Below are 12,013 nucleotides of genomic sequence, written 5' to 3' on the forward strand. Positions count from 1 at the left end.
TGTAAGAGAATTTAGCTTAGGTTACTTAGGTTCCAAGTTAGTCTTAGATCTAGGTTTTAAACTGAAAGCAATGACACAGTCAATTTAACGAGTTCCCGGCCCTCGGCACGGTACGTCTCGTGGGAGAACTTCTGCTCCCAAACTTCACTAGATCAAAGAGACTCTAGAAACACCAAAGTAGTGTTCTAGATAAGTTGTTACACAAGTATCAAATACTCTTCACAAGAGAATACAACAAACTCCTTAGATCAACTAGACTTAGTCCTAAGCTATTGATCTTGTATTGTTGTCTCCTTCCCCTTGCACTTCGCCTTGATCTGAATACTTGTTGTTGTCTGCTATGTAACAACCTTCTTGTATTGTACGGCTTAACCTAATCAACATACTCACGTTATGTTTATATGTGACTAGGTATTTCAGCTGGAGTGGACATGCGTGTTCTTGGCCCAAGTCACATCAGCATTGCTTCTGGCCCATCTGTCTTGCCGAAGCCCAAGCTATGTTCACAGAGGTTATAAACATTTTTTTTTTTTGAAGAAAGGTTATAAACATTTTAAAAACTTTAATTGAGATTTTTTTCTCTCTCGTAATTTGGAAGTCTATTTATTATCTCTATAAAAAAAAAAAAATTTGGGGCCAGAGCTAATATTTCATGAGGCTTTGCCTATACTCGGCCATGTGTACATGAATGCATGATTCCATGTTAAAACGATCTTGTGAGAGATTTTAGTTCTACATTTCATCTATCCTATATGAAAACCTAGTCATCACAGACTCGCAGATTTAACTTTGATTAGCCAGTTCTACTACTCAAATATTATTTTATTTGCCAATAAAACTATAGTAATTGATTCATAATTAGTTAGTGCTATCCCTATTTACAGTTACTTACAATTGGCGTTCACTGTCGATTTCACGATGTGCTAGCACCCAAACTGGTCTTACTATAGGGAATCAATGGTTGAGATTAATTGGTTCTTAATGCCATTTTGTTTAAGCAGTTGCAACTGCAATAAATGAAAGTTAGTTGGGAGTTTATATAGTTGTAGGGCAGCCCCCACCCCAAAAAAGAGAGTAAAAACTGGGTTAGTGACTAGTGAGGAACGTGCTCCTGCTTTAAAATCTATCAAGGAGTTGACGGTCCATGTTTATCTGCAAATATATTTGTTTTACTTCGCTAGTTTAATAGTTTGTTATATTTGATGAATTTATGTGAATTAATATCTTTTGTCTTGAGAAAAAAAATTATCAATCGTATGGCAGCTATACGACAGAGATCATTAGGTTAATGACAAATTATTTTGGTTAAATATACAATATTGTAAGAAATTGCGTAGCACTTTTATGTAATCTAGCTCATGTTATATTGTTCTATACCATCAAAACTTGAGAAGAAGTTAAGCAAACTATAATAGAATTTGCGTACTTTACCTTCACTTTAAAGACAAGGTCGAACCGATTCGAGAGGGACATTATTGATCCAAGAAAATGTTGGTTTTGTAATAAATCACTGGGACTCATCATCTATCATTCGAAAATTGACTGCTTCTAATAGAAAAAATACAATTACAGACCATAGTGTTATGTCGGGACAATGTACTTATTTATTTTTACAAAAAAACATCTACATTTATAGATTTGATTGGACATACGAATGATATAATAGTTCAGTTGTAAGTCTAAGGTTGATTAGTAACGTAAATTGGTTACGAAATTTAGGAAATGCTCTACTCAGCCGTAATTAAATTGAAAATAGTTCGGAAATGATGAAATCAAAACAGATACGATCGTACGTCGTCGATGGCAACTTTATCAGATGGAGTATATTTTTGTCTAACATTTAAAAATATAGAGACTAAATTTTTCATCAAACTTAAATTGTATTATATATTTTCACTAAATTTTTATTACTTTTTCATAAAAAAAAATTATAAGTTATTGAATAGCAACTTATCTCAACTCAAACTATTTATTAACTGGTGAATTAATGGACTGATTTTTTTTTCCAACTCGTTTAAAGAACATACGTTTTAAAGTAGATGGGTTGCACTGATAGTCACAAGTGTTAAGTTAGACGGGCTTCCAACCTAAAACTAATTGTAATAAGTGGAGTGGCCCATCCATCTTATATATTACTAAGGATCCCTTCCAATATCCGATGTGAGACATTTATCCCTAATACGTCCCCTCGAGATGATGGCTCTTTGAGCGTTAATCTCAGAATGTTCGGGCAATGATCGATGGGCCGAATTTGGGCTGGATCGATGGGCCGAATTTGGGCTGGATCGATAATGGATCGAATTAGACTGCATGGATCGGGTTCTGATACCATGTTGAGAATGTGATGAGAGTAGAAGATGTGAATAATATTGTATTGACTCTCATGAAAATAATGGTTAGAGTTACATATATATTTATATTAGAGATGTTTCGTAAACTAGATTGATACAAATATTATATTTTCTGTTAAGCTATATATATGCTTCCACCATTCATGTTCATGTGAACCTCTGAATCTAAGCCATTGAGTTTTTTGTTATTCAAGTCTACCATCGACCTCTGAATCCAAGCCTAGTGCTTCTTTATATTCATGCCTCATTTTTATCTTTATAATTCTTAAGCCGTTGTGGCTTCACTTCCAAAATCAAAGCTTAATGCTTCTTGTTTTGTTTTTCTTAAAGCCATGGAGCTTCTTATTATTCATGTCTCCGAAGACTCCTGAATCTATTTTTCTTTTTGAAAAAGAAAAGAAACGTTTTTTTTGTTCTATATTTTTTAGGTATTAAAAAAAAACGTAAAAAAAAAATGGTTTTGTTACCAAGCCAAAGTGCTTCCTATCATCATTCAAGCAACACTCCCTCACGTAAGTGTTTACGCTACACATAGTCAACGAGAACACAACCACCAAAGGAGGCACATCATTATCATCTCTGTCCATTCACCTCCTCACAACCAACACCACCGTCTTCTCCTGCGTATCCAAATACTATAATGGCATGATTACTGAGTTAATCTCAAGCAGCTAATTCCGCTACAACTCCATTAATCTCAAGCAGCTAATTCCGCTACAACTCCATTAATCTCAAGCAGCTAATTCCGCTACAACTCCATTAATCTCAAGCAGCTAATTCCGCTACAACTCCATTAATCTCAAGCAGCTAATTCCGCTACAACTCCATTAATCTCAAGCAGCTAATTCCGCTACAACTCCATTACCACCTTGAGATTGAGGGAGCGTATAGAAGGATCAAGGAAGATCATAAACATTATTGTTAATATTGTATATTTATTATATAAAATACTTATATATATTTGTATCTATCTAGTTTAGGAAACATCTCTAATATAAATATATATGTAACTCTGACCATTACTCTCATGAGAGTCAATACAATATTATTCACATCTTCTATTCTCGTCACATTCTCTACAACAAGTGGCTACATGGATGATATGACTACAAATGAAAAAAAGTGGCTATGGATTGTAGTCTACAATCTAACAACAATAGCATTTATGATTTTACACATGAATGAGATATAGTATATGTTTAGTCACATTAGTTTGGTATTTTTGTGTAATGATGTTATGTTATGTAAGCACGTATGTATGAATATAAAATTCATAAATTTATCTAATTGATCAAATTGCGTATCTTAGAGACTAATTTTTACAGCAGTCATACAACGTATATATCTTCATAACCGACTTAGGATATTAAGAACATCATTTAGTGCTAGAGTTTATCAAGTGGATATCTCAATGATTTAATTACTATAATTTTAGAGAAAAAGATAAAAATAGCACTAAATCAAGTTTTTGTTCTCAAACTAGCACTCAAGGTCAAAAGTCACAAAAATAGCCCTTAATATTTTATCAAAAGTCACAAACTTAGGGTTTAGAGTTAAAGGGTAGGGTTTAGGATTTAGGGTTTAGGGTTTAGGGTTTAGATTTTAGAGTTTAGAATTTAGGGTTTAGGGTTTAGAGTTTAGGGTTTAGAGTTTAGGGTTTAGGGTTTATGGTTTAGGGTTTAGGGTTTAGAGTTTAGGGTTTAGGGTTTAGAGTTGAGAAATGAGGTTTTGGGGATAGGATTTTAAATTTTGAAAAATAAAAAAATTAAAATTTTCAAAGGATAAACTTAGAAATGTGCTATTTTGGTCATTTTAGTTTTTGAGTGCTATTTTTGTGATATAAACTTAGAAATGTGCTATTTTGGAGATTTGACCATAATTTTATCAAGTAAATAAAATTTGAATATAAAATAAGTAAAACTATTTAGAGAAGAAATCTTCTTCACTTTTTACATTTTTTCTCTTTACTTTAATTATTTTGGTGTTGCGAGACTCGTTGAAAAACTCTTAGGGCAAATATACAATCGTGCTCCAAAATTTCTCGAGAGTTAATGAAACACCTTATAGGAATTATGGGCTCGAAGCCCATTAACAAATGACAATATGTAGCTGTTAGGGTTATTTTTGTTGTTAATCGAATATACTTAAGCTCCTAACTAGGTTCTTAAGATAATTAATAATTAAAAAAAAAAATAGGTATTAACCTAAGAGACGTATCCTAATCAAGCATTGGAGATCTCCTCTCTAAAACAGAGCTTTGTGTCTCATAACGGCAATGCTCTCTGTTTCTCTAGCTCTCGCTTGCTCTCTTCGTCTTCTTCAGTACTCGTCGCCGGCGGCGGTCTCGCCGTGAAACGACATGGACTAGCTTCGAAACCGGTGAGGACGGTGAATCTCTCGGTGAAGTCCCGTCAGACGGATTACTTCGAGAAGCAGAGGTTCGGTGACTCGTCTTCTTCTTCACAGAACGGTGAGTTCGTCTCAAAGTTTAAAACGCTTTGCTTAAAGTTTCGAAATTTGGAAGCTTGATTCCAAAAGGGTACTCTCAAAGTTTACTACTTTAGGGTTTTAGCTTGCTTTAAATCTCGAAATTTCGAAGCTTGATTCCAAAAGGATACTGTTAAATCTTTAGAAATGGAGCTCGTGTGTGAAATGTTTATGTTTATTTGTTTTCTTGGTTTTGATTTGATATTAGGTGAAGGAGGGCCTGCTAGGTTTTATGTGGGACATTCAATATCCAAAGGGAAAGCTGCGTTGACGGTGGAGCCAAAAACACCTGAGTTTGCGTCTTTAGACGTTAGTCTCTATCTCTATCCCAAAAGATCACAGAGCCTCTCTCCTCTTATTTGCGCAGATTCTGATTTGTCTCTGTTTACGTATTTGCAGTCTGGAGCTTTCAAGTTATCCAAAGATGGTTTTCTACTGCTTCAGTTTGCTCCTGCAGCTGGTGTAAGGCAATACGATTGGAGCAAGAAAGGTGAGACTGTGGAGTCAGATGAGATCAGTGAGGAAGTGTATCTTCCGTTGAAAGAATCAATAGGACATACTGAAGTTGAAGTGATAGCAGGAGCTTTGTTCGGTTTCTTAGTTAGCTTTGGTGTTTATTCCCTTATGTCAAAGCTACCAACTTTATATGTGGGTTGTTAAGAAAAGAGAGAGTTTGATATTTGTGCAATTGTAAAACTTAAGAGAATCAGTGGAAATGTCAAAAACAGTTTTGTGGATTGCATGTTGCTCTTGCTGTTTTGGTTTTGGAGAGAGATGCAGGTTCCATCACCCAGCAGACAGTGTAATGGCCAAATAAGCTTCTCAACAACCGAATGTAAAGCTGAGTTCTTGCAGGGTATCCAGAATAGAGGTGGTACCTCCAAACCGTTGATTAGAATCCACACTGCTGTGTTTGTATTTGAATTTGTGAGCTAATCCAGATAAACTGTTGCAGGGTGCACTTAATTTCCTGTATTACATGAAGACAGGGACTTGCAAGTGCGGCGTTATTAGCCCTCGTTCTGATGTTGGTGTCAAGGAGATTGAATGCTGGACTGCTCGTTTGCTTCCTTCTGAGACAGGTGCGGTCTTCTTATACATTTTTCTTTGGCTACCATGTCATGTAATCACTCTATGCCAATTTAACTATAAAAACTAGCTTGCGAACTAGAGAATCACTTTCTATAACTTGTCTTAAGATTTGAAGATGCGAAGATATACCAAAGCTTATTCTCATTGATGTGTTGTTTTACCATATTTTTTTTTTTTAAGAACCCTTAAATAAGAGACTTGCAATGGAGGACATAAAAATTGAAAGTTCTTAACTAAGTCTCTTAACCAAATTTACTATTTAAATAGTATTAAAAATTAATTGGGAGACCCTTAACGGGTCTTTAGGATAATGATGCTTATAAGTTCATGGTGTATATACCATGCCTGTAGTATTCAAATTCTATCAATACGAAAGACAATAAATATATATATTCAACTCTATTTTTTTATGAAAACCCTTTATAAAAAAAACTATATTTTATAAAAAAACTATTAGACATGTTTATAACCTGGGTTTTTTATGTTCTTTCTCCATTACTACTTTGCTTCATATGATATTTTACATACGTAAACAAGTAATTAGCTAACAAAATTTAACATATCCGATGTGTAGACATATATTTTTTATAATTTACAATAAGAACAAACAAAAAAAGGTTAATTAGCAGCAGGCGAATTAAGCATTACCCAAGCGCAGTAGGGATTTAACTGTATTGTCAATGACAATTTGTCATCATTAAAGTTGAATTGAAGTGATTAATAAGCATCTTTTAATCTTTTATTGGATTATCTAATACTTACGTTGCTTAATAGCAGTAACTAAAGATCTAAAAACCTTAGAATAAACATCAATCATTGGACAATTGCATAAATTTTCGTTTTCTGTCACAAACTTAAGTACAAGTATACTTAGGAATTTCGTGTTATTTAGCGCGGTTTGACTTTCACGTACGTATTGTTAACCATATAACTTCAAGCAAGTAACTATTTATTAAATATAACTGGGGCTCGTCATGCAGCCAGCACAACATTGACTTTACAATATCTATACAGTAAGACCATGTTTATCGCAGAACCTAAAGGGTTTCTTAGTGTTAATTGTTGAATTAATTAAATCCAAAGAAAAGAAAAACCAAGATTACCGATCCTTACTGGAGGGTTTTGGGAATCGGTTTTATGGTGGTTTTTCAAACACGTGGCAGCACCACAATTTATCTTTTTTTTTCCATTTCTTTTCTCTCTCTTTCTTGGTTTTTTGCATTTTCGTTTCATTCTTGTTTTCTCCGAGAGACGAGAAAGAGAAGATCGAAACCGACGAAAGACGACGACTCCGTCGGTCCCGTCGACGTCTCCGTTTTCTCCGTCAGAAGATTGATCGGAAGCCACCACAGAGGACGATTTGCGCTCTCCTCACCGCTTCTCCTCCGTCTTCTCTCGAGTTATCCGTCAGAAGACCGATCGAGAGCATGCACAAACGAAGACGACTCTCTCGTTCCTCACGGCGACTCCTTCCTCTTGAACTCGATAGGTGTGTGCTTTCTCTTGATTCTATTTTCATCTCTGAAACTACTCTCTGAAGAATTGGGGATGAAAGCTTCGTGATGGACTACGAAACGTTTGATAGCAGCAGTTAGTTCCCTTCCCTAACATTGTATTAGAATGAAACACCTTCCTTGTTCTTATTATCTTTGGTTCTTGTGAAATTAGGGTTTACGCAAGTTGTGCACTTTCTCAGATTGAGCAGGAAGCATACATATCTATCATTAGTTAGTTGGGTACTTCAATGAATCTCAGGTACTTCAATGAATCTCAGGTGTTCTTCTTCTTAAGTTAGTTTACGGCTAATCTATTTTTATGTATGTATCTTGTTCAGGAAAAGGACAGTCTTATACCAGAACTGCGTAAAGAGTTGAAAGTGTCAAACGAGGACATTGAGAGCTTCTCCGTCTGATCCGTGTGTCTCTCAGCTATCGCTCACGATCTCTTCAAACTGGTAAATGCTTTGTCTCTGTATTTTCAGTTCTGTAATAAAGTTGATAAATACTTGTTAAGGTTAATAAATGCTTGTTAGGTTGTGGTTAGAGAGTGTGATGAATGCTTGTGAATTGTGATGAATTGTTGTGATGAATGGTTGTGGTTAGGACTATGTGGTTAGGTAATGAATAAGTTAGATACTTGTCTTCTCATCTCAACTCAACTCAAAGAGTAAAGCCATTACAAGACCCACATCTAACACGATCTTTCTTCTCTTCTCATCTATTAAACCCCTTCTCTCGTTTTTATCATCTCTAACACAGCCTCTTCTTCTTCTTCTTCTTCTTCTTCTTCTTCTTCTTTCTCTCTTCTCTGGCATTCTAAGATATGGATTCTACGAATCCATATACTCGGCCTTCCAATTTCACTGACCTGTTGAACAGTCAACAAGACAGTGGCCTTCCTGTACCCTCTTCTTATGAGAGTTTTTCACACGGTGGAGTTCTCAGTTCACAAATCCCTATGTTCAGTTCACAACCATCTGAAACTGCAAGCTTCTGTGAAGACTCACCTACAGAGAAGAAAGAAAGAAAGAAATGGTCTGTCTCTGATGATTTAGTGCTCATTAGCGCCTGGTTAAACACCAGCAATGATCCGGTAGTAAGCAATGAGAAGCGCATTGCCAATTACTTTGCAGCTAGTCCACAGGTGGCAAGAGGTGAAGAACGAGAGCCTATTCAGTGTAAACAAAGGTGGCAAAAGGTGAACGATCTTGTTTGCAAGTTCTGTGGAGCTTATGCGGCTGCAACAAGGCAGAAAACAAGTGGTCAGAGTGAGAGTGATGTTGTTAAACTGGCACACCAAATCTTCTACAACGACCATAAGATGAAATTCAACCTTCACCATGCTTGGGAGGAGCTGAAAATGACCAGAAATGGTGTGCGCTTGCGAGTACTAAGATTGATGGACCACAATCATCAGGCGGTAAGAGGAGGAGGTGTGAGGATGGAGCGCAATCAGCTTGCTCTGAAGCAACCACGAATCGAGCTGATCACCCTACCGCACGTCCTCCTGGTGTTAAGGCATCGAAAGGAGCATGTGGTAAGAGACCAATGGTAGATCAGCAGGGTGTCACTCAGTTTCAAAACATGGTGTCTATCAAAGAGAAAGACATGGCTATCAAAGAGAAAGACATGGCACTGAAAGAGAGACTCTCGAAGATGGGACTTCTAGGCAATCTCATTTCAAAAACAGAGCCACTCTCGGAATATGAAGAAGCGCTTAAGCAGAAGCTAATCACAGAGATGTTGGGTGATTAGTGTGTCTGTCGCATGTTTAAATTGTATGTGTTTTTTCTCTGTGTCTTTCGTGTAGCGCAAGTTTGCATATTGTATGTGTTTTCATGTTTCTGTGTTGATGTTTCAATGTTTCAATGTTTCAATGTTTCAATGTTTAAGTGATATGTGTGGTCGTTGTTGATGTTTTGTTTAATGTTTGGTCGTTGTTTCATATGTTTCAATGTTTCTGTGTTGATGTTTCAATGTTTCCGTGTGCAGAGAAACAGAAGTTGTGATATGAAGCAAGCCACAAGATTCTTATTGAAGTCAGAAGAAGCAAGAGAAGTCACGGGTGTGTATGTTTGTATGTCTGTATTAGTCACAAGTTTGTCACGAGTCTGTATGTCTGTATTAGTCAAGAGTGTGTCAAGTTTGTCACGGGTCTTTGGTATGTTTGTCACGAGAGTGCTTTACTTCTCTCCTTTTCTATATAAGTCACAAGTTTTGTATACAAAATTCGCAAGTTTACTTCTCTCCTTTTCTAAATATATCAAAGTCTCATTCGCAAAACACTCTTTTTCGTCATCTTCTACTTGATCATCTCCTTTGCCAAAACACTCTTTCTCATCATCATATCTTCTACTTAATCATCTCATTCGCCAAATACACTCGTTTCAAAAAAAAAAAATCAAAACACATTTTAAATTTTGATCACACATATGGCATCTTCTTCTAGTAACAATTTTGAGGGAGTAGATGGTCAAAGTTTTGATGAATATTTTGATCAATATGTTGATCAATATTTTGATCAAACATTCGAAAATTTGGCTATTAATTATGGTGATCAAGAAGACGAAAGAACAAAAAGAAAAAAACGAGTTCACATCGAAAAAAAATCGTGAAGAAGGCGATCGACGTTTGTGGAATGATTATTTCAGTGAAACTCCAACATATCCTGAAAATCTATTCAGACGACGATTTAGAATGAACAAGTCATTGTTCATGCGTATTGTTGATCAACTTTCCAATGAAGTTGAATACTTCCGACAAAAGAAAGATGCTCTCGGAAGGCTTAGTCTCTCTCCACTTCAGAAGTGTATGGCAGCCATTCGTGTCTTTTCCTATGGTTCTGCGGCTGATGTTGTTGACGAATATCTTCGACTCGGTGCAACGACAGTTCGGTTATGTGTGGAACATTTTTTAGAAGGAATAATATATTTATTCGGCGATGAGTACCTAAGAAGACCAACACCGACTGATCTTCAACGTCTACTTTATATTGGTGAGCATCGTGGCTTTCCCGGGATGATAGGGAGCATCGATTGTATGCATTGGGAGTGGAAGAATTGTCCCACCGCTTGGAAAGGTCAATATTCACGTTGTTCGGGTAACCCCACAATAGAGGCGGTTGCTTCGTATGATTTATGGATATGACATGCGTTTTTTGGACCTCCAGGTACCTTAAATGATATCAATGTTCTTGATCGCTCACCTGTTTTTGATGACATAATAAAAGGTCAAGCTCTGCAAGTTACTTTCTCTGTCAATGGAAGAGAGTATCATTTGGCTTACTATCTCACCGATGGTATTTATCCGAAATGGACAACTTTTATCCAATCTATTCCAATACCACAAGGTCTGAAAGCGACTTTGTTTGCTCAACATCAAGAAGCTGTCCGAAAAGATGTCGAGCGTGCTTTTGGAGTCTTGCAAGCTCGATTTGCCATTGTTAAAAATCCAGCACTTTTTTGGGATAAAGCCAAAATTGAGAGGATTATGAGAGCATGTATCATACTCCATAATATGATAGTAGAAGACGAACGAGATGGATACACTCATCTTGATGTTTCAGAGTTCCAAGAAGGAGAAGACACCAGAACTTCACATGTCGATCTCACGTATTCTACAGATATCCCTTCAAATATCGCCAATATGATGGGTGTTCGAACTAGAATTCGTGATAGACAAATGCATCAACAACTCAAAGCTGATTTGGTTGAACATTTATGGAGTAAGTTTGGACGTGATGAAGACAACAACTGAGTTCGAATGTTTCTTTCAAATTACTCTTAATTATTGTACTAAGCTTTATTTTTATGTTTTTTAATATCAATGTTTTAAATATTATCTTTTAATATATTTTATTTAATAAATAAATTTTATCTAAAAAAAAATTTTTTTTAAAGATCCCTAATTAAGAAACTCCCATTGGACCGCTCAAAATGAGAATTTCTTAATTAGAGCTCTTAACCCCACTTAAATATAATTAAACTATTATACATGGATCATGGGATAATCATACTCTAAGTTACATTACTAACAACACTAATATACATACATGCATGCATATACATATGCACACGTATGTGATCATATTAATAGAAAAACGTCAACTTCTCGTATCTAATTTGTGATTCGAAGACTTATTGAACGAAATTACTTACCATTTCTCAATTTATAATTAAATACATGCTTACTTACTCTTAAGTCTTAACAAAAGAATATAAGTGCACGCTTATCTGATTATATAAATTTATATTAACTTTTGTTAAAATATCATTAACAAAAAAGTAAGAAAATATGATAGGCTCACATTTACAAAAGAAAATTATATATATATAGAGAAAATCACATTTTAAACCATGAGAGTGTCACATTCTCGCACTTTAAACACTGAACCTTTTTGACTAACAATTTAAACTTTGAAATTGACATTTTTATCATAATTTCTCCATATTTTCTAGAATATCCGTATATAAATACTTTATTCTGGTATATTCTTTGGCTTCAAACACAACCGACACAAATTTACATGCAGGACCATGAATTTATAGGATCATAAACATATTCAAATTATCTTTTTTAAATTGG

At 35.5% G+C, this 12,013-nt stretch overlaps 3 protein-coding genes across 5 annotated transcripts; all 3 read left to right on the plus strand.

Annotated features, from left to right (window-relative positions):
- Nucleotides 1-2,805: 2,805 nt before the first annotated feature.
- Nucleotides 2,806-5,575, plus strand: LOC106302709 (single-stranded DNA-binding protein WHY1, chloroplastic-like). The gene is made up of 4 exons (XM_013739165.1): nucleotides 2,806-2,863; nucleotides 4,561-4,821; nucleotides 5,047-5,147; nucleotides 5,238-5,575. The coding sequence occupies exons 1-4, from the start codon at nucleotides 2,806-2,808 to the stop codon at nucleotides 5,496-5,498; spliced, it is 681 nt and encodes a 226-aa protein (XP_013594619.1). The 3' UTR covers nucleotides 5,499-5,575.
- A 575-nt stretch (nucleotides 5,576-6,150) lies between these two features.
- LOC106302036 (glutathione S-transferase T3-like) lies at nucleotides 6,151-9,845 on the plus strand. 3 transcript variants are annotated; one of them, XR_001262327.1, is made up of 4 exons: nucleotides 6,151-7,520; nucleotides 7,599-7,685; nucleotides 7,765-7,884; nucleotides 9,422-9,845. XR_001262327.1 is itself a non-coding variant. In XM_013738550.1 (2 exons), exon 1 carries the CDS (start codon nucleotides 8,253-8,255, stop codon nucleotides 8,982-8,984), a length of 732 nt encoding a protein of 243 aa, XP_013594004.1. In that variant the 5' UTR covers nucleotides 7,898-8,252; the 3' UTR covers nucleotides 8,985-9,207; nucleotides 9,422-9,845. The 3 variants fall into 3 exon arrangements, 1 of the variants encoding a protein (XP_013594004.1); XR_001262328.1 differs by lacking the exon at nucleotides 6,151-7,520 and having other exon boundaries at nucleotides 7,684-7,704; XM_013738550.1 differs by lacking the exons at nucleotides 6,151-7,520; nucleotides 7,599-7,685; nucleotides 7,765-7,884 and adding an exon at nucleotides 7,898-9,207.
- Nucleotides 9,846-10,117: 272 nt separating this feature from the next.
- On the plus strand, nucleotides 10,118-10,963 carry LOC106302037 (the record flags this gene model as incomplete). Its single annotated transcript, XM_013738551.1, has 2 exons — nucleotides 10,118-10,508; nucleotides 10,599-10,963. Coding segments are annotated over exons 1-2 (747 nt in total), but the record flags the coding sequence as incomplete, so codon positions are not given.
- Between the last annotated feature and the right edge of the window lie 1,050 nt (nucleotides 10,964-12,013).

This window comes from Brassica oleracea, chromosome C7, assembly GCF_000695525.1.
Source record: "Brassica oleracea var. oleracea cultivar TO1000 chromosome C7, BOL, whole genome shotgun sequence".
NCBI lineage: Eukaryota > Viridiplantae > Streptophyta > Magnoliopsida > Brassicales > Brassicaceae > Brassica > Brassica oleracea.

Bases quoted from the DNA above. Each gene is read 5' to 3' on its own strand.
- LOC106302036 (XM_013738550.1), top strand. From the start codon at position 8,253: ATGGATTCTACGAATCCATATACTCGGCCTTCCAATTTCACTGACCTG.
- LOC106302709 (XM_013739165.1), top strand. From the start codon at position 2,806: ATGGTTTTGTTACCAAGCCAAAGTGCTTCCTATCATCATTCAAGCAAC. The intron at 4,822-5,046 runs GTGAGTTCGTCT...ATTTGATATTAG, and splicing joins GTCTTCTTCTTCACAGAACG to GTGAAGGAGGGCCTGCTAGG. The intron at 5,148-5,237 runs GTTAGTCTCTAT...ACGTATTTGCAG, and splicing joins CTGAGTTTGCGTCTTTAGAC to TCTGGAGCTTTCAAGTTATC.